This window comes from Rousettus aegyptiacus, unplaced genomic scaffold (genome assembly GCF_014176215.1).
Source record: "Rousettus aegyptiacus isolate mRouAeg1 unplaced genomic scaffold, mRouAeg1.p scaffold_m13_p_14, whole genome shotgun sequence".
In the NCBI taxonomy this organism is placed as follows: Eukaryota; Metazoa; Chordata; class Mammalia; order Chiroptera; family Pteropodidae; genus Rousettus; species Rousettus aegyptiacus.
The window spans coordinates 14221185-14247397 of NW_023416289.1; the positions used below are offsets into that span (position 1 = coordinate 14221185).

Here is a 26213-nt window from a genome sequence, read left to right on the forward strand (position 1 = left end):
GTGTTGTCCCCAGTGGCCTATTGGAATGGCCTCTCCGCCCTTCTTGCCCGGAGAGTCCGCTGCCCACAGGAGACAGGGAACCCTTTCTCCATGGGCCCTGGAATGGCAGCCTTTCCCCTTACCAAAAATAGGGCTGCTCCCACCCCGTTGAGCCTCCTGCCATTGCATCTTTTCTCCCCTTGGTCCCAGAAGATTTCTGCTTCATCCCCAAAGATCCCAGGAATGAACCACTCATAGCTCTAATAGTCCCTTGGGATGGGGTTCATGGGATGACCACTCCATCCTTATTACTGCCTTTTCTGGTCCTTCTAGAAAGGCCACCCACCTTCCACCTTCTCAGCTTCAAGAATGGTGCTCCCTACCCTCAGTGAAGACAGGTTTTTTTCTCTTCCTTTGCTCCTTGAGTTGGTTACTGAGCCCCAGAAGACAGGATAGCCAGTCTCTTATTTCCACTCAAACAGGCTTTCCTGCCTTCTCTTGGGTTTGGGCCTTGGTCAGTCTGAGTCCCCATCAGTGTTCTCTTCCCCATGTCTAGCCTCCCTGACCCAGAAGGCTGTTCCCTTCAGTCCTTCTTTCAGTAATTGATCTGCTTTATTTCCCCACTCCTTCCCTGAGCAAACCTTTGGTGAAAATAGAGGTAGAGGACTGTACATCCTTAATTCAATCCAGTAAGTATTGACGGAACACCTTCTGTGTGCTAGGGATGAAAAAAGAGAAAAGATCAGAATGGGCTGGTGAAGCTTAAGAAAGAGCATTCCAGGAAAGAGGCCCACATAGGCAAAAGGAAATAGACATGTGTGTTTGCAGGACACTGGGAAGACTGGATTACTGGATTAAGGAAGCTCTGGAATCATGGGTTCAGTTGAGCATGGAGTCCTGGCAGGGCTGACCCAAGAAGTGGAGGTTTTATTCTGAGGGTACTGAGATGCCCTGAAGGTTTTCATCAGGGGTATGCTAAGATTGAAAACTGTTTTTTAGGAAAATTAACCTTGCTACAGTGTGCAGAATGGTTAGCAAGGATGAGCTTGGAGGCAGGGAGTTCAGGTGGGAGACTGGAAGGCATCCAGGTCTAGAATGATGAAAATCTAGGCTACTACGGTGGTAAAATTTCAAAAGTAGAAATATTAGTAGCAGCAATCCAGCAGTCATTTATGGAACACCTACTAGGTGTGAAGCACACATCTATTAAATGTACATATAATTTAATTTCCATAAGACTGTGATCTAGATTTTCTAATATCCCCATTTTATATGTATGGAAACCGAGGCTCAGAGAAGTTAAGTACCTTGCTTAAGGTCACACAGATTACACAGCTAGGAAGTAATGGAGTTGGGATTTGAGTGAGTCTTAAGTTGGTCTGGCTTAGGGCCTGTGCTTTACACCTGTATCTGAGAGCAAGGGACAGAAGAGCACAAAGAGTACAAAGTATTATCAGGATCTTCAGGTAAGATGCACTGCTGGCATTAAAGCTCAGATGCTAGCAAGTTGGGAGGATGGGCTGCTTCGGACTGAGCAAAATATAGATTTTGGTTGAGATGAAGGTGATCGTAAAATATTTAGATGATACTTCCTGTGAACATTTGGCAACACTGGACTAGCACATGAATAAGACAATATGAGGATATCGAATGTTGGTTATTCCTTAGAGGTTTAAGCCATGCAAATGTATATTATCCTAGGAAGTAAACAGATTGAAAGACCCAGGTCCAAGCCCTGGGAGCCACATAAGAATCCAGAAACAGGGCAATTGGAGTGGTGGTTGGAACCCTAGAAAGCACAGTGTCATAAGAGTCAAGGAGAGAAGATTCCAGAAGATGAGTTAATATCGGATCATTTCTAGCCTCACAGGCAACTCCCTTCTCAGTACCCTATTGGGCTTCTAACCTCACCGCTCCCCCACCTCCATCCTCATAGAGCATAGGAGGAATGAGGGCCTAAGCCTCCCAGGCTGATTGTGCTGGGATCATATCTTACCAGCTGAGAAGGCAAGTTGGCAGTGGAGGAGATGGGAAAAGAATGGATTCCCAGAGCCTGACCTATGAGGGCAAAAGGAGAAGCTATAGCTTCCTGAATTTTAGGGGTCCAGCACCTACCTGTCTTAGTGTGTTCTAGATCCTATGTAAGACATGGTACTATGTTATTTAATTCTCATAACACATTTAAATCTCACTACAATTGCCATTTTATAGATAAGGAAAACAAGCTTCAGAGAGGTCAGTTGATAAAGGGTTTGAATTACATTTATTTGGTCCCTATATCCAGGCTCTTTTTACCAAACTGAGCAGAAAGTTTAATTTTTATCAGTTAATACAAACCTGCATCCAGACAGTGCTCAGGAAAGATTTGTTCACCATAGATACTTGGAGGCCGGAGAGGGGAAGTGACGACGCCGTGATCCAAGCTTAGGATCCAAGATGAACTAGAAGCCAATGCTCTAGTCCCCTCAGACCTACAGTGCTAACAGTTGGAGAAGGTTCCAGAGGCCATCAGGTCTAACAGTGCCCCGTGCCCTGTCTTTTTCCCTCAGATGCTTACATATATTCTGAGCTTCCTGCCTCTGTCAGATCAGAAAGAGGCCTCCCTCGTGAGTCGGGCTTGGTACCATGCAGCCCAGAATGCCCTTCGGGAGGTAAGGTACCTACCTTCACCTGGCCTATTTTCAGTTGTCTCTCACTTCAGCTTGCTCGTGGCCCTGTTCCTACATCATCCATCCATTCACTCATGCATACATATTCATACATTACATTCATATGTATTTGGCTTTTGGTACAGTGCTGGAACTATACAGATGAATAAGGCATTGCCCTACCCCCGAGGAGCCCATAGTCCAGTGAAAGAGAAAGACAAGTAATTATAATATTATGTGCTTGGTGCTGTGACACTGGAATGAAATATGCAGTGGGAACATGAGGAAAGACATCCAAAGGAGACCAGCAGCATCAGGAAGGGCTTCCTAAAGGGATAGGATAGAGATGAAGGCTGGCCTTCCAGGACTGGTAACAGCACACGTGAAGGCACCAAGGTATGAAATAGTTCTGGAAATGACCACACAACTTAGATGTGTGTGGGAGAAATGGTAGGAGATAAGGCAAGAAAGGAGTCAGACTGCAGGCCGGCAGGTGTGCCAGTAGGCATTGCTGGGGCTTTGTCCTGGTTACCATCATAGAGCCTTTAAAAGAATATTAAGGCAAGGGGATGACGTGGGGTGTTTCGTGTCTTAGAATTCTGCAGTGCTGATTGGAGAGGAGAGGGCGAGTTGGAGTGTAAGGAGATAGCTCAGCTGGGAGGTGAATACAGATGTCTATGCTAGTTTGAAAGGCAAGCAACGATAGCTTTAATTTTTACTACTTTGATTATTACTAAGGTTGACAATTTATATTTCCCTCTTTTGTTTATTCATGTTCTTTATCCATTTAACTATTAGGGTCTTAGTATTTTTTCTATTTGTATAAACTTTTTATACATTAAAGAGATTAATCTTTTACATGTTTATTGAAATATATCCCTAGTATGTTTCCCTTTTAATTTGATTTATAGATGTGTTTATTTATGAGATACAGAGATTAAATATCTATGTTGTTGATTTTGAACATCTTTTTCTTATTTCTTCCATTGTTTTTTAAACTTAGTGATCCCTTGCCTCTTCAGAGACTTGATATACACTCATTTTTCTTCTGGATTTTTTAAAATTAAACTTTATTTTTTAGAGAAGTTTTAGGTTCGCAGCAAATTAGTTTCTTCTGTTTTATGGTTTCAGTTTTCATATTAATTTTTATTGGTGAAATTTATTTTGGTTTATGCTATGAGGTAAGAAGCTAAACTAATTTGTTTTCAAATAGCCCAAATACCATTTATGTGCAATCTTCTCTTCCCTGCTCGGTTGGAATCCTCCTTTGTCGCATATTAAATATTTAGGACCTGTTGTTAAGTTATGTATCTGGTGTCATTGAGCTTACTGTCTAAAGGTATTTGATTTGGACTTGTCGAAAATTTGAAGTGTGAGATACTTAGATGGGTTTATTTGATAGTTGGATTTCTATTTGATAGCTGAATTTCTGAGTGAGGAATCCAAGAGAAGGGTCTGGGTAATAAATATACATTTGGGTTTCATTAAAGAATGGGTAGAAGTTTAATCCATGGAAAATTCCCTCAGGGAGAGCATGAAGAGCCATAGGAACAGCAGCCCACAGAAAATGAATGCTCCAGGTAAAGGTACCAATCCAAGGGCATGAAAAGGAGAAGAAGCCTATAGAGGGGGCTGAGGAGATCCCCGCAGGAGGAGGGCACAGTAGTCAAAGGCTACTGAGCATTTAAAGTGTCGAATGGATTACTATCAATGTCAAATCCCACAGAGAGCCTAGAAAGTAAAGAATAAATAGTGCTCATGATGTTCAACATATAAGGAAGTCACCAGTGGCTTCAGCAACATTTGGTGTCTAGGGAAAAACGTGAGGCGAGTTGCGGAGTGAATGAGAGAAGAAAAGAAATGTGGAGAGTGACCTCACTTACAAGAAGTGTCTCCATAAAAGGAAGAAAATAAATATGGTAGTTATGAAAGCACAAGAAAGTAGTTGGAATGGTATGAAATGCAGTCTGCCAGGGTGCATGTGGAGGGGAACAAAGTGTGTGTAGGGCAGCAGGGTGAGTGCAACAAGCCATGAGGAATCCACTTGTCTGTGGACTGGATCCTTCTCTTCTTTGGTAACCTCAAAAGAGGCTGAAGGGGAGTAGGCTAACAGGTAGGAGGAGAGCCAGGAGGACAGTTGCAGAACCCACAGTGGGAGATAGCATCAAGAGGACACTGGCCATCTATAGCAGGTGGCAGAGAGGACACTTGTGGTTGGTCTACAGAGGAGCCCCCAGATGTCGATGACCTTGCTGGAGGGGAGCTGTTGCCAGGAATGAGTGATGCTGTGGCGGCAGTGGCAGAGGGGTAAATGGGTGAAGCAAGAGATAAACAGGTGGCTAGAGCGGGTGCAAATGTGCACATGTGCTTCCAAGAAACATGGCTGGAGGGAAGGGGAGAAATAGGAGAGATGGGAAGAGGGGGTGCAGGAACAAGGGAGGCTTTTTGTCGTTTAAGGCTCTGAGGTGTTTATGGACTCTAAGGAAAGAACAGTGGAAAGGCAGACTGCAGAGTTCCCTGAGGAGAAGGTGGAGGACAGGCTCAGTAGGTCAGGAGAAGGGAGGAGGTTAGAATGGGTCCTGCCAGGAGTGGGCTGGTGGATGTAAATAAAGGGAGAGCTTTCCCACCTGATGGCTTTGGTTTCTTTTGAAAACAGAGCAGGTTACCTCTAAGAAGGCTGGAGTGAGGGAGGGTGCTGCAGTAGCATCAGGGGCTGAAAAGATGGTGTGCTTGGAGAGAAATCTCAAGGCGGATGAGAAGAGAGCCAGGAGGCGGAGGGGAGGCAGGAGTGGGGTGGCCAATGCTGACAGTGCAAGCAAGAAGGGAGAGCACGGCTTCCTCAGTACAGAATTCTGTTTCACCAGCACACACCCACAGGAAGCAGCGGTCTCCTCCCTGGCTAGGCAGAAGGCAAGGAGAATGAGCACAGCAGTATGACTGGGGTGGAACCATGAGGACCCTGAGGAGCTATAATGAAGGAAGAGACCTCTTGGAGTCCAGCAAAGGAGGAGAGGGTAGAAGAAGCAAAGTGGGCAGTCAGGCCTGGTGAGATTGGAATAGGAGTAAGGGAGTAAGGTGAAGAGACCAGAGACAAACTTTGGGATCTTAAGAGTCTACCATTTTAGTGTGCTGGGGCTACTCCAGATAGAACCTTGGCAGAGACCTATTTGGTACCTCTGTAAAATTCAGTCCCAACACCCCTGCCCTCACCCCAGATTGGAAGCACTAGGAGGCCAGGCCACAGGTACCTGGGCATCTAGGGCCCTGCTGACATCTAACCACTACCATGTTCCAGAGAGCTATCTGCAGAACCCTTTTGGCAGGAACTATCTTTCAGGGCCCAAGTGTGGGCAGGTTGATAAGGAGGTAGTGCCCCAACTAGTAGATGCTATGGAAGATTCTAGCTTATGACTTTTACGAAGCTGAGGCCTGTGATTCAGCATGCCAGGCTAGGGCACTAGACTTGGTGACTTCTTATCCCCCCAACGTACCCAACTTAATCTCGATTTTTTTCAAATAAGATAGACAAAGGCAGCACCCCTACATAACAACCAGGTTCTGCCCATTCCAGGGGGGGGTTCCGGTTGCCTGCTGCTGGGTTGGTCAGCTTCCACCCTCTTCTGCCTTCTGCCTGAGGTGTTTATAAAGACCTAGAGATCTAGCTACTCTAGAAACCGAAGCCCCTGGGTTCCAGGGCATATGTTTTCTCAAAGGCCTTCTAGAGAACAGGTGTGTTAACTTTAGATTCCTGTACTAGCATAGAAGATAGAGGGCCATTTCTGTATCAGATGTCTTTCCAAGTCTGCACACAGGCCTTCAGCCTCAGCTTAGGCTTTACCAGGTACAACGAAATCCTGACCTCTCACAGTCAAAGGACATGTCACTTTTAGCAGGTGTAGGGCATTTCTCAAATAACTTAGAATTTACTCTTAAGATGCTAGCATTGGGAAAGGAGGAGACCAGGAGCTGGTTGGCCCCTCTGTGGGTGGGGTGGCTGAAGCTGGAGTAGGCACTCTTGCAGTCCTCCCTTGAGCCTCTAGAATCATCTTCTTAGGGTTTGAGGAGAGGAACTTTCCTACACTAGGACCAAAGACCAGGACCCAGAAGCCTGCTTCTTATGTCTGCTACCCTGTTCCCCCTTTCCCCATAGATGACCCATATCCTCAAAAGGCTGCTCCTGGGCTCCTGTACTTTGAGTCTAGGCTCGACCACTTGGGTGGTGACTTAACAGGCTGACCCCTTGCCAACAAGAAAAATGGTGGAGAGCAGGTCTCAAATCTTACCCCACTTCATAGTTGGAAGTTCTTTAGACTAGGCCCTGCCCTTTTATCAGGTGGCTTTTGCTGCTACCAGCCAGCCCTGGACTTGGACTCTGAGCTGACTGCCAGTGCCTGCCCTTGACTGCGCATCTACCTTGTTCATAGGGAGGCAGGAGGACGAAGAGAACATTCCTGTCTCCCTAAGCTCAGAAAGGAAGGCAAAGAATTAAGACTGAAGGCTGCCAGAGCTGGGGCTTATAGGGGTGGCATGTGACTGTGGGGGCAGGTGCTGCCTCCACACCCAGCATGTTCTGTACTCCCCCAGCCATAATTCACTCCATGCATCATCAGATTGGCTCATCTGGCATGCAGGGATTTGAGATAGCTGGAGGCCTGCTTTACCTTTCCTTTCTAAAACCTTTCCTCCCTGATCTTTTCATCACCCTCTCCACTCTCACAAACTGGGATCTTCCCCAGCTCTACTTAAATCTGAGAGGGACCCAGGTCCTTGGGAGTCCCCACTACCCCACTGTCTCCCAGTGTCTAGGAGAGGTTCTGTGGGGAGTGCTCCTCTCATCCATAATGACCATGTCCTGGGAATGGGGTCTGGAAAGGGAACCTTGTTTGACTCCTGATTGCTGTGGAAGCAGCCAGAAGCTGGTCTCCATCTTTTACCACATATTCCTTCCCAAGATGACAGTCATGGTGGCCATAAGTGGCCTCTTCTGTCTGGCAGAAGCCAGGCTGGTTTCTCCACACCTGGGGATGAGTTCTGGGTGTCTTCCTGGGAGGATCTTGTTGATAATTGTCATGTGGGAGTGCATATTATGTATCATTTTTATCTTTTTGCTTCCCTTTGATGGTGTCCTGTGGGGTACAACAGGGAATATGAGCTTGTTCTTGTGGTTGCTGACAGGACAGGTTTTTTAGGGAGCTTGGTTTCTTAAAACAGGATCATGTTGATACATTAAGACAAAAGCCTTCTTTGAGTACCACTTGCCTGCAACCTGGCATCCTCAGCAATGAGAGAGATCGGGCTAGGATTTTAGAAGCCACGCCCCCTTCGCCTTCTCCCCACAGACCTATTCCGCAAAGACCTACACCAACTGCCCTTTGACTCCCTCTGGCACAAGATCGAAGAAGGTTCTGTGAAAAATCTCAGCTGTAGGCTCCCCAGACTCCTACAAAGCCAGATTATTCCTATAATGACTTAGCTCTGAGCTGGCTTCCTGCCCGTCTCACCCCACTCCAACCAGGTGCTCTCCACTCTCACTCCCCTGTTCCTCTTACAGCAGGGCCAGCTCAATTTCCTCAGTGCCTCTGAGATTCATTCTTTTAGCTCTTGCCCCCAGAAATGGAGGCTTCTCCTTCCTTAGCTGAATAAGACAGACCATCCAGAGATGAGCCTCAGGGCTCGCAAGCACATCTTGAACTCTGGAGCCTGCATGGCCCACACATGTTAGCAGCACATGCACACATACATGCATGCACACATTTTCACTTACACACAAAATCCATTTTTTGCAAACATTCATTTGAATGAGACACCGAAGCACCAGGGGACCTCGCCTCACTGCCTGCCCCGGACCTCTGTCATCTGGGCCACTGGTAGGTTGTGGTAACACCTGCCTCACCTCTTCCAGCGTTCAGGTGTTCTGAGGGCTATTTATATGCTCTCTAGAAAGTAGAGGAAACTGGTTGCTTAGCTGATGCCAAACTCTGAGTCCCTGGAGTAAGAGCTGAATCCATGGGTCTCAAGGCCACCTTCTGAAAGTTCCAAAGATTGGAGTCCAGCATGCTTTATCCTCCTGCTCCCTGGGGTCTTCGCTGGGTCTCCTCCAGGCTGCCCCCTCAGGCCTCTTGTACCCGGCATGCCAGCTCCCCAATCTGTCCCCATCCCTCCATAGGCATCCAGTCCCATCCGTCACTAACCTGCCTCATAGTCATCCCCTTGGGCCCCAGTGTGACTTGTCCTCCAGCTCCCACTTCCGACCAGCACCTCCTCAACCATGTATGACACTACATATGGCAGTGGGTCTCCTTGTAAAAGGGCCCTTCTTTGACCTCCCCTTAACCTCTGGCCAGCGACTGGCCACCAGACCTGATGCCCAGCACTCTCTGAGACCAGATGACTAACCCAGGCCTACTGCTACCCCTTAGACAAACGTGCGGTACAAGATTCCTGTGTCCTCAGCCTCACTCCCAGGCATCAAGAGCCTGGGCCTCAGGGGCATCTCTTGCATCGGCCTGACCAACCTGGATGGCTCGCCAACTTCACATCAGGTGCTGCAGTCTGTTGCTTACCACCTGGGCCCACACCTGCAGAGCTTATGCCTTGGTGGAGGCAGCCCCACAGAGGCCTCCTTCGTGGCCCTAATCTTGGGCTGTCCAGCCCTGCGTAGCCTTGATCTCAGTGGCTGCAACAGCCTCTTCATATCAGGCATGCTGCTAGCTCAGCCAGAGACAGCACAGCGGGTCCAGCAGGCACTGAGTGGCCTTCGTGAGCTCAACCTGGCTGGCCTGCAGAACTTGGCTGACCTCAGCTTCAACCGTCTCAGCAGCTGTGCCCCGGACCTGGAGCGCCTCTCCTTGGCCTACTGTCACCTCACCTTTGAGCTAGGCCCAGCCCGAGGCTCCAGTGTCCCCCAAGACTCCTCTCGGTCCCAATTCTCCTTCCACAACCTGCTGCAATTTGTGAAGGAGCGGGCTAGTAGGCTTCATGCCCTGGACCTGAGTGGCACTGGCTTGCTACCTGAGGCCCTGCAGGCCCTGGGCCAGGTGGCGGGGCTACAGCTGCAGGAGCTGAGCCTGCACAGCTGCCGGGACCTCTCCACAGAGGCCGTGGCTGCCTTCTGCCACCAGCAACCAGGCCTTACCTTTTTGGACCTTAGTGGCTGCTCAGAACTGACTGACGGGGCACTCTTGGCCGTGAGCCGGGGCCTGCAGCACTTGCAGCACCTGAACGTGAGGAAACTGCAGCGGCTGACAGATGCAGGATGTACAGCCCTGGGGGGCCTGTGGGAGCTGCAGAGCCTCGACATGGCAGAGTGTTGCTTGGTGAGCGGGCGGGAATTGGCCCTGGCCCTGAGCTCTGTGCATGGAACTCCACCCCCACTGACCTCCCTCAGCCTGGCCTACTGTTCCTCACTCAAGGTGAGCCTCCCATCCCCTTCCTTCCTCACCAGTGCGCAGGGCTGGGGGGACTGGGCGTCTGGCATCAGGGAAGAACTGCCTGGTGCTGTGTCCAAGGAATAATAGGTGAAACTGAACTTGAGATACAATCTGGAAGAGGAAAGGAGCCTCGACAGACAGTTCTGCCCCTCAGCAGTCCTCCTGGTAGCCCCCACTGTGGGCTCAGGTAAAAGGTGTCCCAGCCCACGAGGTGGCACACACCTCACATGCCAAGTACTTGGTGACCGCTGCAGTCTGGGGAGAGGCACTGAGGGCAGATGTTCAGGAAGCAAGGAAAGCTAGTGAAAGATGACAGAACTAAACCCTGCAGGGAAGAGGCACTGAGGTTACACAGAAGAGGTTTCTCGGGCAGGGCTTAAGGGAGATAATGTGATGTGTGAGCAGCAGGGTCTTTTTGGCTGGAGCCAGTCCCTTCTATAGGACTCAGCTCTGTCTCTCCAAGTGGTGTCCCTGTCTTAGCAATGTCAGTCCTCTTTAGTGGATTATCCCATCAGTCCATCAGTGTGACCAGGGTATTCACAACCTGAAAACCATCTCTCACCCTTTTCCCCACAAGCACCTCTCTTCCCCTGCCCCACTCTACTATGTGTGGGCTCACTAGGGCTCCATGTTCTTGTGTCTTTGCATCTCTACAAACCAGCTTCCTCTACTCTGCCCTTAGCTCCTGCTCCCACTACCACAACTGCTTCTGGCAGGTGGCAGCCCTGTGCCCACTGTGACCTCACAGTTCTGCTTCAGATTCTAGAGGGAGCTAGACTAATAAGCTGTGGTCAGAGGGCAACCTCGGCCCACCCCTTCAGCTGGGAGCACAGGCAGGGCAGATACCTTAGAAATTTCTACCAGCATCCTTCCTTCCCTAGCCAATCTAGGCCTTTGTCCTCCAGCAAACTCCTGGTTCCTAATCCCATGGCTCTCTTGTTTACTGTGACCCTTCACCAGCCAGGAACCTTGTTGCTTCCCTCCCTAGACCTTCTGATAACCAGAACCTTCCTAGTGATTCTTGCCAAGCTTGGTGACACAGGAACAAGCCACCTCTCATTGCTCTCTCCCTTCTCCACTTGTCTCCTAGGATGCCTCGTTGTTCTCCCTGATCCCAGTACTGGGCCCAAGCCTCAGGGTGTTAGACTTATCCTCCTGTGTGGCCCTCACCAACCGGACCCTGCAGGCCATTTGCACCTACCTCACCCAACTCTCAGTCCTGCGCCTGGCCTGGTGCAAGGAGCTCCAGGACTGGGGACTTCTGGGTCTTAGGGAACCAAGTGAGGAGCCAGTGCAGGGGTCCCAGGTGCGGGACCCTTGAAGTCATGGAGGGTTGGGTGGTGCCTGGGCCCAGCTGCCCTCCTGTTCCTCCTGAGTCTCTAGGATCATTTGAGGGCCAAACTCAGGAGGAATCTGAGAAGCAGGGGCCTCTTCCTACAGCCACACCAAGAGCTGGAGCATCAGGCCTCAGGCCCCAAGGACCCTTCTTCCCAGCCACAGGGCCCCTCCCTGCTCATGCTGCAGGCCCTGCAAGAGTTGGACCTCACAGCCTGCAGCAAGCTGACTGATACCAGTTTGGCAAAGGTGTGGGGTTGGAGATGTGGATAGACTAAGGGTCCCGGGGTCTGGGCCAACCCACTTTCTGCTTGGAAAAAGTTCCTTTCTCATTGGCTTCTACTGCCTATGCCCACTCTAGCTGGGGGTGGGGTAACCTGAAAGTGACCTGGGTCATGGGCTTCAGTGCCAAACTGTACCTTACCCCACAATTTCCATCCTTGCAGGTGCTCCAGTTCCCCCAGCTGAGACAATTGTCACTGAGCCTGTTGCCAGCACTCACAAATAAGGGTTTGGTGGCTGTGGCCAGGGGCTGCCCTAGCCTAGAGCGCTTGGCACTGAGTCACTGCAGCCTCCTCAGTGATGAGGGCTGGGCTCAGGCAGCCCACTCTTGGCCAAGGCTGCAGCACCTCAACCTGTCCAGCTGCTGTCAGCTCACAGAGCAGTGAGTGTGTCATGCCACAGTGCAGGGGCGGGGCTGGGCTGGGCTGGACTGGGCCCCATACCAGGCCAAGCACTCATCCAGTGGCTTCCTTACAGAACACTGGATACCATTGGGCGGGCATGCAAGCAGATCCAGATGTTAGACGTCGCCATGTGCTCTGGTATTAGCATGGCTGCTGTCAGGCGATTCCAAGCCCAACTGCCCCAGGTGACCTGCATCCACTCCCGCTTCGTAGGAGGGGCAGACCTGACCCTAACACTCTGAGGCCAGGTCAGTAAGCAGCCTCATGTCCCAGCCCAGGCTTTTTGACCTGGAGTTTGACTCGGTGCCTCCTGTTTCCTCTGCTACAAACCCCAGAGCCCCTTCCCCAAACTGTAAACTTTTGTAAGACAGGAGAGGGGCTAATCTGAGGCATCCTGGGGTGTGTCCCACAGCCCATCAGCAGCCTCTTCCCAGGTACACATTGCTACCCTGGAAATGTGTCCCTGGAAATGTCAGCTCCCGCTCTCCTGGTCAAACCTGAGTCCAGCAGCCCCAGGCCCATAGGTGGCTAGGTCTGGTGATGGGAAGGAACAGTCCTCGTGCCTCTTGCCCTGCCCACTTCTGACATCTAAGCCCTGTGCCCCACCTTGTTCTACAGGCACTCCACCAGCCTCGTACCATCATTGAGCTGTAGGAGCTGAGCCACCCTCTGTTGTAAACCCAAACGATTAAAAATTCCAGATTTTACTTCCTTATCTCAAGTTTTCAGACTGAAGGGGTCCTCCCCTCCCTACCTCAGTTAAAGCAGCCCAGCCCAAAGGCTGATAGAGGAAACGCCAGAGACTTCCTCCTCAGGCCTGATCCAAATCCCCCCATGTACCCCCAGCAGGTCCCAGCTTCTTCCCCATGTGGTAGGAGACTCCAGAAGCATGGATGCCTTTCCCAGCATGAGTCCCCAGGCAGGTTCTCCGAAAAAGACACATTTGTGTTCATTTGGCCTAGCCAGACCCCAGGAACACATAATTAACAATGCCTGAATCCCTGAGGGGAAAAAAAAAGGGACAAAAAGATAGCATCTTTGGGTAGAAAGGATCTTTAGAGGTCTTTTAGTCTAAACTCTTAAACAGTGCCAGTGACTTCTCAACAACAGCTCTGAGAAAGTCTGCCTGCTGGGCCTTCCATGCATCCACCCCCACTTTGTCCATCTGTCTGTTCATCAGTTTTAGGAGCAGCCAACCAGGCTACCTAAGCATCTGCAAGCACTGTGCTCTGTGTGGGTATTCATTGGTGATGAAGCTCCTCTAGTCCCCAGGCCAGTTGGGGAGACAAATTAGCCAAGAGACAGATACAGCCCAGTGTTCAGGGTGTAAACAAGTAGAGAAAGAAGAACCTGGAACAAAGAGCCCAGGGGAGCAAGCAATAAACTTAGCCTGGAAGGTCAAGGAAAGACTCAAGGCAGTTAAAAAAAAAAAAAATAGATGAGAGGAGGCAATCAGAAGGAAGTGAGATGCAAATGGCAGGTCAGCTGGTGCTAGGAGCAGGGCTGGGGTGGGGGGGAGGCGGTGCAGTGAGCAGTGGGGAAAGTTCAGGCCCCAACAGTGTGCAGGGAGGATGCCAGCATGGATTGAGCACCTAGAACCCTGCAAGTCACAGGCATTCTGTTGGAAGGCCTAAACCATGTCTGCAACCCATCTCAACTCTGCTCATCATGGTACCATGACCTTTATCTCCTGGACAATAGGGATACACTGAATACAGGAAGGGGGGGGGGTGGTGTTGAGTGTGTGATCAGATCAGCTTCACATTTGAGAAAGCAACTGGAGTAGCTGGTATCAAGAGGTCTGGGGGAGGGCAAAACTGGAGACTGGAAGTCAGAAGGTGCTTGTCAAGATAATGGTGGCCTGCAAAAGGGACTGGAGCATTGAGAAGGAGTACTGGGAGGCTTAAATATATCTGAGATCCCTGCCCCCATTTCCAACTTGGATTTAATAGCAGACTATTCCAAGTGTGGTGGGAAGTCTCTGCGCCCTGGCTCTGAGTCAGAGGCATGGCTGAGGGAGGGGAAGTTCAGCACATTCTACAAAGGAGATGTCATTTCATCACTTTTCAAGGTAACATGTTGATGGTTAACACTGTTAAAAAAGATATTTGAGGAGGTGTTGGGAAAGAGGTAGTGAGAGGTATGGAAAAGGAGGTCAGAGGCTAGTGGCAGCTGTCCCCTGAGTCCTGTGGGCAGGTGTGCTCTTCTGCCTCAGAGGCTTGGGTCTATGACCATAGCCCCTGACATTGACCTCCATCTGAGTCCAACAGCCCTAGCCGATTCTGACCCCAGGTGCTCTGGCCTATCTGTGCCTCCACCCACCCTCCAGCAGTGGGTTTTAATCAGAATGCAATTGAATTCCCTCTCCTTAGAATCAGCTCATATCCTCCCACCACCTGGGGACATCTGAAATCTTGAGGCTGTCCTTCAGCACAAAGCAGCTCAGCTTCCTGTCTCACCCTTCCTGCCTTTCACCAGAGGGCTTCCAAATTCCTCAGAGGACAAGGGACAGGCCAAGCAAGGTTGAGGATTTAGCTCAGACTATCAGGAGCCTTCTAGAAACATGGCTTCTAGACTAGGCCCCTCTTAATGCTGCCCAAGAAGGTGTCCACTTGGGGCAATGCTTCCTGCCCTGCTATCTCTCCCTCAGCACTTCCTTGGCCAGTACCTCCAAAACATAGGCCATCCCTCTCTGCAGGCCCAGCACTGAGGGAGTCTGAGGGCTCATCCTAGGGAAGGACAACAGGGCCAACCTGTCCCCGCCCTCCTTTAGAATACTAGCCCCTCAATTGTAGGTGTCCAGCCTTGTGGCCCCAAGCTGTGGCCTAGCCTGGTGCCTCACAAATCATTCACCAGCTGAATGTAAAGGTAGGCTTGGTCCACAGAGTTCCAAGCTGGCTCAACACATACCAAGAGCCAGGCAGACTTTATTTCTGTTGTAGCCTCTGCTGGTTAGGGTGTCTGTGCTTCTCCACCGTCTACCCTTTGTGGCCACCACAGTGGCAGCAGCTGTGGCCCTTGGCCAACCTCACTGTCAGGGTTCAGCGATGCTGCAGTCATAGCAGAAGTTGAAATTGGTGGGGGGAGGAGGGATGGGAGGTGGCTGCTCTGGGATGGGCACGTTCTCCAGCTCCAACAACCGCAGCTTGGTCTCCATAGTCAGCAGCTGCTCCAGGTCCAGTCGTGTCTGCTCACTGCCCATGGGACTTCCCAGTAGGGTGCTCAGCCCATCTGTCCACAGGTGGAACTAGGGACAGGGCCAGCTCCATGAGGGCCTGCCCGTCTGTTCCCCTGCCCATCTGCCCAGTTCAGCTCAGCCTACCCAGACACTCACCTCCCTTTTGGAGGGAGCAATGAAGTTGAGGTATGCCTCTTCCTCCCCATGATCATAGCTGATTGTGAAAGCTAACTCATAGAGGTCCTAAGGAAGCAAGGGAGCCAGGAGCACTGAGCAGGGTGCATGGCAGGCAGGGCAGGTGGGAAGGAGCCCTGGCCCCCAGTGCCCTCACCTTGTTCTGCTTCACTGAGCCCTTATCCCGAATGTGGGGGCAGTCCTTGCCAGTCAGTAGTGCCCTGATGTCAGCCACAGGGACTGGGAAAGAAAGCTGGGCTGACCACTGGGCCCCAGGTGGTCCCAGGACATGGGGCAGTCTGGGGGAGTAGGTGTCTGACCCCTGCCCCTGCCCTCCTTACGCTGCTCAGGGAGGCTCTCAGGAGCAGGTGGGCTGGCATTGTCCTCCACATCTCCATACTGCAGCACTTTGTGGTTAGGAGACAGGCAGCAGAACCATAGCTTGTCTGTGGACAAGGGGAAGAGGGAAGGAGTCATGAGAGGGGCCCTGACCCCAACCCAGATGCGCTTTACCCTCTGCCCGTTCAATGACCCTGGCGCCTCCGGCTGCTGATCTTGCGGAAGAGTGTCCCCTCACAGAGGCGGAGCAAACGCTGCTGGCGTATCAGGCTCATGAGCTCTGGCTTCAGCTTCTCCCGCAGCTCCCTAGGTAGGGGGAAGGGGCTTGCTGAGCAGGGGCAAGGGAAGGTGAGGGCTAGGACTGGGACCCATCCCCACCAACTCACAGTATAGGAGGGGCCAGCGTGCCCTCTTGATGCAGCCGCTCAGTCTGCCGTAGCCGCAGCACCTCCCCATAGGTGAGCGCATTCACCTTGGTTCGGAAGAGCTCCAGAGAGCTAGGTTTCAGAGCCAGCGTACGGGCCAGCTGCTCCCGGACCACTTGCATGACCTGGAGCCAACCCAAGCTCAGCTTGAGGCTTGAGCTCTGGGCCCCTACCCAACACAGCCCCCTGCCCTGGCCCAAGTCTCCCAGCTCCCACTCACCTTGTCGAAGTCCTCCTGTGTGGCCCGCATCTCCTTCCATGTCTTATTTAGTAGCTGGATGCTCACACAGAAGAGCTCGTGGAAGCTCTGGTCTTGGCCGAAGAACATGGGTGAAAAGTCCTGGGCCGTTTCGGAGCCTGGAGCAGGGGGGCAGGAGGGGCTCAGGGAGAAAGTATGTGCAGCCCCTGGCCCTCTCTGCCCTTCCGTCCCCCGTTCCCGGACACACTGCCCAGTCCCACTCACAGGGCTCCCCAACTCGGAGTAGCTCACACAGCAGCACCGTCAGTTGGATGCTGCTCCGGGCAAAGGGACACTCATGCTTGTCCTCACGGCTGCTGTTCTCCAACACAAACTGGGGTGGTAGAAGCAGAGAGCGAGGCAGGGAGTCACAGCTAAGCCCACTGGGACCCTGACGAGGTGGGTATCCTGCTGTACCCACCCTGTCCCATCACTTACCCGGCTATAGGCACTGGGTGCGTGTCTGGAGAAGTAGAGCATGTTGTCCAGGGCCAGCAGGCCAGGGGGCGCATGCTCTAAGTCCTGCGCAGGGTTGCTGTTCTGGGGGAGGGGAAATGGGCTGCTAAGGAAGGGCCTTAGCCCTCTGGAACAACAGCAGCCCTGGGATGAGGTGAGGGTGGGGAGCTGGGTAGGGGTCACTCACGGAGAAGCCCAGCTTGCGAAACTCGCGGGCACAGAGAGAACGGCGACGGTCAGCATTCAGCCCAGCACCAAGGGACTCCCCTTCCGGCTCAAAGGCAGCCTGGCGCAGGGCCTGCAGCTGTTCCCGCTGCTCCTGGGGTCATTGGGGGGACTGTCACGACCACAGATTCAAGGCCAAGTTCCAGCTGTCCCCAGCCTTGTGTACTCCGAAGGCACCCACCTGGCTGTAGGGGTCCAGTGGTGTCCTCATGCGTGGCTCCAGCAGTCCCAGTGTAAGGGACTGCAGTACATACAAGTGGTGAGCCATCTCGTCGCCCAGTGGCGCTGCACTATGAATGATGTTCTGGAGGACAGCCAGTCCATGGCTGTGAGCATGGGCTCACAGGGAGAGGAAGAGTGGGGGTGGGGATCTGCCTGGTTTGGTCTTTCCTACCTTATAGATGAATTGGCGAAGGTTTCTCTGCCACAAGTAGTCAAGCATGTGCTGAGGTGGGTGGGAAGGGGGCTTAGATGATTTGGCCCCACCGTAAGCACCCACTGTAAGCCCAGAGTGGATCACAGTGCCCACCAGCTCCTGCCCCCCATCCAGCCACCAGACGGACACCCACCTTACGTTCAGTAGGGCTGGCCCCCTGTAGCAAGGCTGTCAACAGAGCCATGGCCTTGGTTTGCAGTTGCTGGTTCATCCTGGGGTAAGAAGAGGGCTCAGCTGGCCATCCAGGATCTGGCTCTACCACCCTCATGTACACCCTATCCCCAGACACTTACACCTGTAGGTGTACCAGCAGCCTATCCAATGGCACCTCACTCTTGACCAGCTGGCCCAGGGCAGGGCTGCTCAAGGTCACACTTTCCAGTAGCCCGAGGGCCAGGGGCTGCACAGATGCATCCATCAGGTTCATGTTCACATAGCATACCACCTGTAGGTGGGATAGGGATTATCACACCACCTGAGCACCATGGATGGCCGGATCCTGATACCACCCCCACTGTCCCGACCTGCTGCCCTAGAAAAGCCCACCCACCTTCCTAACAAAAGGGATGCTGAGCGTCTCCCAGGACACCACGCCATGTTCCATGAGCTCCAAGAAGGCCTTCAGTGCGAGGGCCAGAACCTCCCCTAGGCTGGGGGGACATCTGGGGCTGAGCAGGGGCAGACCAGGACCCCCAGCCCCACCATGTCCATGACCCGCCACAGCCCGGAGCTCACTCATCCCCATCCTCAATGATGGTGCCTAATCTCTGAAGCCCATCACGGCTGATGACCTCCTGGGCAAAGGTCATGTCTGGGGCCAGCAGGACGAAGTGTCGCAGGGCTTCCCGACGCCCTTCATGACTCCCACTCTGCAGCCTACCCAACAGCTGCTCAGCCTCAAGGTCCTGGCAGGGGCGGGAGCAGAAACAAAGGTGAGGAGGCTGGGTAGAGAAGCAAGGAGTGGGAGCTAGAGGTGTGGGAACACCAGTATCCACTAGGTGGAGCACTGCAGGGATGTGGCTGGGGCCTTGGGGCGTGGGGCAAAGGCAAAGGGAGGCAGAAAGGAGGCACTGAACGGCAGGAAATGAGGGTGGGGGCAGAAGGGGTATTACTGGGGCCGTGCTGAGGCACAGGATGCTGCCATTCTTGATTTCCATGCGGTTCTGGAGAAAACAGCAGAAAAGGGAGAGAAGTCAAGAAGGGCTCAGAGGACTGGTTAATCCAGGTGGTCATTGAGGAAGGATTTGGAACTCGGTGAAAGATCACATTCCAGTGGGATGAGGAGTCTGAGCAATCAGGGCCAAGAATCAGGAATTAGAAGGGGCCGAGGGGGAAAGAGGACTCACATTCTCAGTGATGTATCTTCTGTGCCCATCAGCAAACTGCAGGGCATAGCGCTCAGAGTGAGCCAGGCTCCACCTGCAGGCAGAGGAGGCTCAGTGAGGCAAGTAGGGGGGTGCCCCCTCCCTCCTGCCCTTTCCCCACCCCTGGCCTGTCGGCCCGCACTCACGCATCGCACACCTCCTTCAGCACAGCGGCCAGGGGTTTTGCCTGCAAGTGGAGAGGTCATTCACTGGGCCAGGAGAAGGAAGAAGTTGGGGAAGAACCTGGGGAAGGGGTAGGGTGGGCTGTTCCGAGGGGAAGGGGGCGACCCAGAGGTGAGCGGTGGGGTGGATGTCGGTGGGAGAGGCTGGGTGACCTGGTCCAGCTGGATGAGCTGCGGGATGGCGTCACGCATCTGGACGGCGATCTTCACCACGTCCCGCGGGGGCGCCATGGTCCAGCTGAGCTGAGCGCCTATACCTTCCAAACCGTGTAACCTCCTACCGAACGTGCAGCTGGTCTGAGGCCCCTGGGGATAAGGGGTCCCTCCGTCCGCGGCCTGATCCCCGTGGCCCAAAGTTACGGCCCAGGCTACCACTCCTGGCCAGGCGCCGCGGCCTTCCCAAGGGAGCGGAGGTTAGTTCCAGGCTAGTTCCGGGTTGGAATCTCGGGGGAGGAGGGACTCGCCTGCCCTGCCCCGCCCTGAAGAGGCGGCCCCGCCCCGCCCCAAGGTGCGGCAGGTGGGGGCGGAGAGGGCCGGCTGTCAGCACCACACCTCCTGTCCCAGCAAGGCTATCCATCCACCCGGTCCTACCACCAATTCTGCAAGGTCCCAGGAAGGGGCCCCGAAAGAATCAGACCAAAGATAGCCTTAGGCACGATCTTTATTCACTTGGACACTGTACAAATATTACAACTTCCTTTTGCTGCAAAAAGTATAAAAATAATCTTTATATAGGAATCCATTCGTTACTGCAAATCTTTCTAAACTTCTGCAAATGGCTCTAAATGAGGATAAATGAATAAACGAGGTGGGCTATGGGGCAGCGAGAGGTTGGGCCAATCCTCAGGGACGCCCCTGCCCAGATTCCTAGCTAGAGAGACTTCTCTTCCTTCCTGTAAGCACCGCACCACCACCCGCCCCCCCACCACCTACAGGTTCTCAGGGCTAAAGGACTGGTAGAAGGGGGGCACACAAGAGGTCAGAGCTGTAGGGTCAAGGGGTGGGGAGAAGTGAGGGGGAAGGCCTGGCAGGAACAGGGCAGTGGAGTTAGACAAGCTGCCCTATGGAGTGAATGAGAGTCCTCGTTCTGTGACACTGCGGAGCAGCCGAGACTGGGCTTGGGGAGAACACGAGGTAAGGGAAAGCCCCAGAAAAGCAAATATTCCGGCTCCACCATGGAGAGAACTGAGCTCCTTTCTCCTGCTCTCCCAGCACTGTACAGGTGTCGATGTAGGAATGGGGGTTGTGGCCAAAACTGTGCAGTGAAGGAGGGCTGGGGAAGCCAGGAGGCTGCAGCTCTCAAGCTGTGTAGGAGTGGGGTGAGGGGAGGACCCCAGGCAGCCCTCAGGTTAGACAGTCTGTGTCCCAGCCACACAGGGCATGTCCCCATCAGTCAGAGGTTGAGAACAGGCACATCAAAGAGGTCACAGACACCTTCACTCTCATCCAGGTTGTAGATGTAATCGTGGTCTCCAGGGGGTGGAGAAAGGCGGAGAAGAGGGGCAAACACTGCAGAGAACACCAGGCTGAGGCCTGGGGCCAAGGCCCCACCCAACCCTTTGCCCACATCCAGCCCCCACCCTCCTGAGCCACCCACCCCTCACCTTTCTGGGCCACCCACCTTCTGAGGACATCAGCTCCTCCAGCAGCTCCGAGCTCATGCACTCTGTGGAAGGAGGGAGAGCTGTTACATTCTGGCTCCCGCCTCTCCACCCACCAGAGTCCATGAAGGGGACCCCCACCCACCTATCAAGAACTATGCCCAGGTACCAAGCACAACCACGGGCCCTCAGAAGAACAAGAAAACAGCTGTAAGACCCAATGAGCTGTGCCCATTACCCCAGCCCCAAAGAGGAACAAGGCCGTACCTCGTGTGGGATCAAAGATTTCTGATAGCTCTTTGGGGAGTTCCAAAACTGAAAGACAAAAAAGCCATACTCAGGGGCGCCGAGGTCCAGCCTTGTCCCACCCTAGCCCCTGACTTCCTCAGATCCTACAGTACTTACAATGGGGCTCCACACAGCTGAAGAAATGAAAGCTCTGTGCAGGCCAAGCTAGCTTTGTCTGTCAGTCTCCTTGGCTGACCCAAATTCCTCAGTGCTGAGCCCAGGGTACCAAAGGCCCATTATGGGTGACTGGTAACAGCCTTTCTAACTTGGAAGCACTACAGAAGGGCAAGCAGACCTTCTCCCTTTCTGGGCTCAGCGTGCATACCCTGTCTGATGTAGGATGCCCTGTCCATCCCCACCCTTGGTGAGCACTTGCTCAGTGCCGGGCTCAGACACCACACCCCGGGCCAGGTCACCTGGCAGAGGATAAGGCACACATTTCAACAGGGGCTAGTACTACAAGGTGACAACTCTGCTACAAAGGTCTCCCCGGGAGGATGCACATGGGAAGCAGAGGAAAATAAAGCTGGAGAGGAGTGCTAGGACTGGACAATGAGGGATTTCATATGCCAGGTTTAGGGGCTCTGGTTTTATCCAGCAGGCCTTAGAGAGTCATTAAAGGTACTTTTGTAAACAGAAATCCCAGTCAAGCTGTGTTTCAGACAGATCCTTGTCAGTTGGGAGGATGCTAAAGAATTTAGGATAGAGGTGGTTAGCAGTGATCCTGAGTGTTGAGGACATGAGGCCACTGACAAGAGATGTCTGGGACAGAACTCAATTAGCTGATGTTAGGTGGGAAATAGGAGAGGAGATAGAACTGGAGTGACACCCAGGTATTAGGCCTGGGTGGCTAGGGCCAATGACAGGGTATGCACAGAGGAGGAAAAGCAAGTTTCAGCTGAGGACATGTGGGAATGAAGTGCCCATTGGACGTGCAGAGGAAGACATATGGACACAGAGATGTGGAGTTCAGACAAAGACCTAGGCGAAGAGTAGGTTGGGGATTCATCTACCCAAAACTGGGGCCCTCCACAGGTGTGGAATGGAACAGAGACCTGGAAAGTGCCAATGTTTAAGGAAGCACACCGGGGAGAGGTCAGGAAGGAAGCCAGTGAGAGAGAAGAGCCAAGAGCTAGAGCATCATTAAAACCAAAGGAAAAAAGCATCAATAGGGAACAAGAGTACGCCACAGCACATCAGCCTGGAAACCTGATGGAGATGGCAGGCAGGGCTGGGTAACTTATCATAAGCAGCACTGATGTAGCATGGGAGTGAGTGGGGTGCAGGGGTCCTGCCTGCTGCAACCTGTGAAATGGAGATGACTTTTCCAGAGTCCAGAAAGAGAAGACAGAAAACGTGAGAAATAGACAGAGGACAAAGTGTCACTTTGTGAGGAGAGAGCAGTGCTTGTGGGCTGGGAAGAATGAGTCCTGGAAAAAGAAAACACTCAAGTCACAGAATGGAGAGAAACCACCAGGCAGATAAGATCACCTCTCCTGGGAAGGTACGGCCCACCTTTGGAGCCTGAGGACCATACCACAGCCCCTTCCCCAAGAGAGTGTTTATGCCTGAGACCTGAGTCCAGGGCTTGAAAGAGGGCCAAGGAATTCTATGTCAGCCCAGAAAGGGGGATCAAAGGGCCACCAGCACTGAGTCAGAGGCCAGGCTCCTCACCCTGGCTGGCAAAGTTCTGGTCAAAGCAGGGCTGATGGCAAGGACTAGCCAGCTTTGGCTAAGAAAATAGGAGAGCTGGGTTCCAGCCCTAATTCTGTTGCTGGTTAAGGCTGAGTTTCCTCTGCTCCCAAGGAGACAAGTACTCACCACCTGTGGGGTCTGCCTTGATGGGCTCAAAGGAGGTAGAAGGGTTGGATCCAGATGAACTGCTATTGCTGCTACTGCTGCTGCTGCTGCTGCTGTCCAGCAGGGCAGAGGACTGCAGTGGCCGGGTGTCCAGTGCTGTCGGGCCCAGTGGGAGTGAACAGAGCTCACCACTGTCCTTGCTATCAGTTCCAGGGCCGCCACTCACTGCAACCACATGCCCCAAACCCAGTCACTTGGGGGCAGGAAGTGGGATATTGAAGCTGGGCGTGCTAGAACCCACACCCGGGATGACTATAGCCCTGGTTCCTGGGCCCAAGGAGAGTTAGGGCAGTCATCCCTGAAGAGGTAACCTAGAAATGAGGCACTAAAGGTGACTGGGACATGAGACCTATAAGAGGGAGACTGACAGATGACATGTTTGCTGTGACTACACTTTAAGAAAGGCTTCTGGGGCAAGTGAGACACAGGTGGCTCTGGGGAAACACTGTCACTAATGCCTGCTCACAGTTAGCACTTCTCTGTTAAAATGCATTCCCTTGTCATAGCAAGGGTAGGCCCGCTGGGGGCCAGGAAAAGGACAACCCCTATGCGGTCTCTTCCACCTTGGAGTAGGCATTCCACAACAAAGAGGTATTGCCTCTTAGGTCCCAGAGATCACCCCATCACCGGAAGCCCATTGTGCCTTACCCGTGATCTCAGCTGCTGGACTAGCAACCCCTTGGGCTTCGGTACTGCTGAGGACACAGGTGGAGGTGGTCACCTGGGGACTGCTTGGGCGTGAGGCATCCTGGGGCAGGGCCACGGCAAGTTTGGGCAGAGGTGAAGGGGTAGAGACAGTAGGTGGGCTCTGTAGCAGATCTTCAGGTGGTGGCACAGGCACTGCCACGGGTGGTGAGCTCCATGCCTCTTTGTTCACCAGCAGCACCTCGATGGGGCCACTCACACTCTTCAAATGAATCTGGTACTTCTTCTGTCCATTGAGGCCCTGGGAGTGTAGGGCAGGTGGAGTTGGAAGCAGGCCTGGCTCCTGCTTGACCCTGGGCCAGGGCCAGAGTGTCCTTTCCCACCCCAGGCTGCCCGTTCTCCTAGATAACCCCAAACCCTAGGCCTCAACCTACCTGCCCCACCCGGGACTTATCAGGTTCCACAGCCAGCACCCGCCCTCGACCAACCCCTCCTGCCTGGGCTTAACACCAACCTCTGGGATGGGCACCTCCAGGCTGGTGCCTGACGGGGCCCGGATGGCCAGGAGTGTGTCTCCTAGAATAACAAGGAAGATGGGTCAGGGCCTAGGGGCTTATTTTGAGCTGGAAATGGGGGTGCCTATCCATTGGAGCAAAGAAGATCATAGTCTCTGGGGAGCTAGACAGCAAGCCTCACCCAACCCCCACAGCAGCTGGGGCAGAGAAACAAAGCTTTTCCCCTTCCAAGAGCTCAGGAGTCAGTAATCAGAAAATCTGGATTCAAACATGTAGAATGAAAGATTGCAGGTCATGGGTATCTCACTCCTGATTAGACGGTGCTGCTTCCTAGCTGTAGGTGTTCTGGCCAAGACCAAATCCCTTCCCCAGGACCAAGACGGAGGAGAAACAGTTTCTGTATTCACAATTCAATTAAACTACCTACAAGTTGGAAGTGGACACCACTGACCCCTGCATACAAGCATGCATGAGCACGCACATTCTCCCCCTCTTATGTCCCTGTCACACCTGAGAAGCCAAACCTAGGGGATGGTGCAGACGGGAGCTGACCCAGGGACCCGGCCCAGAATTACTGTACCCTCTCAGTATGGCTGGCCTCCACAGGCTCCCCGTGACCCTCAAATCCAGTACTTACCCCTGGTTCCTCTTTGGGCAGACCCCAGGAACCCTCTTAAGAGACGGACCTTTTCTTGGGCTCTGAGCTCACTGCACAGCACTGTAGCTCAGCCCAGCCCCACTCCCATCTCCCCCAATCCAGGCTCTGCTCACCAGCAAAGCATCTGCAGATGTCCTCATGAGTCACGTAGGCCAAAGTGTGGGGGTTAAGGAGAATGACTGATGCCCTGCCTATAGTGACAGGTGGCAGACCACAGAGAAAACCCAACTCTTTAACAGAGGTCTGACACACAAGCCCTCAGAGAAAGTCCTGGGGCCTGGGGTCTACCTGAAGAGGGATCAAAGGCAAAAATTGATGGGGGAGGGGCTCTGAAAGGGGAGCACAAGGCTGGGACCTGGCCAGGGGCTACAGGACCAACCTTCAAAAAGGGACTGAACGTAGGGCACCACAAAGCAAATCCAGCTGGACTAGAGGGCCCCTCACCCACACCCCAGGAGCAGGGACTGCCATGAGGATATCAGCTGTTCTGCACGTCCTCTGTGACGTTCCGGATGCTCTGCTGCACCCACACCTTGTGCTGGTCCAGTTCTTGCTCTCGCTGCTGCAATTCCTCGATCTCTGCCTTGAGTTCAATCAGCTTGTCTGCAATCTCCCGGGTATTGCAGCCAGGCCCCACGCCCCTGAGCCAAGGGAGTGGGGCTGAGAGGGGCTGCCAGAGACTCTGGGTCCATGGCTCCTGCTCTCTCCTGCACCCTCCACCCCCAACCCGACACATCTGGATTCGAGATCCCATTGCCCTCCCAGGTGCCTCCACTCACTTCCACTGGATGCTATTCTTGGATTTTTTCTCGATCAGCCCAATACCTTCCAGCACATTGGTAATGTCGTAAATCCGCCGCTTCTGGCGCACAGCTAGAGTGTCAGCTGCCTGGCACACAGAACAGAGTGGAGGATGCTCAGCCCCACTCTCAGGTGTACCTTCAGCTACTTTGAGACTTGGTCTGGAGTAGTCTGGAAAGGGGGTGGACTAGGTCCCAACCCTCCTCTCAAATACTACAGCACCTCAAGACCGCGGGGCGGGAAGTGGCCTGGCGCAGCCTGAACTGATGTTCTGATGCTCTTTTCCCCACACCAGGAAGGGAGGGCCACGAGGATCAGCACCTGCAGCCCCGAGACTGACATGTATCTGACACCCAAATGCTTGGGCCGAATGAATGAAACAGCTCTCGGCCTCCCTCCTGTGAGAAAGCACACGGATGGTGGCCTGCTCTCTGAGTGCTCCGCTGGGCCGCCCCGGGGGTTCCCGCTACCGGCCCAGGCCTGGTCCACCATCCCCCATGTCGCCCCTTAGCCCGGGCCGCACCAGCTTGAGGTCAAGCACGCCATCCTTCGCCTCCTGCAGAAGCGACACGAACTTGGTAGTGAGAAGTCCCAAGCTCTTCTCATGTCGACTTGGGGTGCCCGGGGGCGGCGGCGCCTGTGGCCCGGCCTCCGCCATCGCGCCCGCCCGCCGCCTCCCCTCAGCCAGGCCAGGCCAGGCCGGCGCCGCCACCACTTCCGCTTCCGTTCCTGGCCGCCCAGCCGCCGGCG

At 53.4% G+C, this 26213-nt stretch overlaps 3 protein-coding genes across 8 annotated transcripts; 1 reads left to right on the forward strand and 2 right to left on the reverse strand.

The window, feature by feature from the left end:
* The first annotated feature begins 9755 nt into the window (after positions 1-9755).
* Positions 9756-13513, forward strand: LRRC29 (leucine rich repeat containing 29). The gene is given in 5 exon segments (XM_016163500.2): positions 9756-9933; positions 9935-10039; positions 11498-11641; positions 11839-12056; positions 12152-13513. Coding segments are annotated over 5 exon segments (687 nt in total). The 5' UTR covers positions 9756-9882; the 3' UTR covers positions 12321-13513.
* A 1434-nt stretch (positions 13514-14947) lies between these two features.
* Positions 14948-20738, reverse strand: ELMO3 (engulfment and cell motility 3). Of its 6 annotated transcripts, XM_036231483.1 has the most exons (21): positions 20717-20737; positions 19249-19401; positions 19060-19100; positions 18896-18968; positions 18662-18712; positions 18285-18454; positions 18100-18199; positions 17843-17994; positions 17683-17761; positions 17508-17558; positions 17295-17417; positions 17076-17207; positions 16871-16972; positions 16658-16766; positions 16415-16551; positions 16156-16319; positions 15963-16075; positions 15772-15876; positions 15588-15670; positions 15413-15499; positions 14948-15325 (listed from the first exon to the last, which is right to left on the reverse strand). In XM_036231483.1, exons 2-21 carry the CDS (start codon positions 19324-19326, stop codon positions 15113-15115), a joined length of 2163 nt encoding a protein of 720 aa, XP_036087376.1. In that variant the 5' UTR covers positions 19327-19401; positions 20717-20737; the 3' UTR covers positions 14948-15112. The 6 variants fall into 6 exon arrangements, with proteins under 6 accessions (XP_036087376.1, XP_016018601.2, XP_036087377.1 ...); XM_016163115.2 differs by having other exon boundaries at positions 18285-18712; positions 20717-20738; XM_036231484.1 differs by lacking the exons at positions 18100-18199; positions 18285-18454 and having other exon boundaries at positions 20717-20738.
* E2F4 (E2F transcription factor 4) lies at positions 19739-26179 on the reverse strand. The gene is made up of 10 exons (XM_016163409.2): positions 25987-26179; positions 25442-25551; positions 25142-25303; positions 24776-24819; positions 24004-24065; positions 23493-23790; positions 22806-23009; positions 20964-21011; positions 20717-20761; positions 19739-20604 (listed from the first exon to the last, which is right to left on the reverse strand). Exons 1-10 carry the CDS (start codon positions 26119-26121, stop codon positions 20489-20491), a joined length of 1224 nt encoding a protein of 407 aa, XP_016018895.1. The 5' UTR covers positions 26122-26179; the 3' UTR covers positions 19739-20488.
* Between the last annotated feature and the right edge of the window lie 34 nt (positions 26180-26213).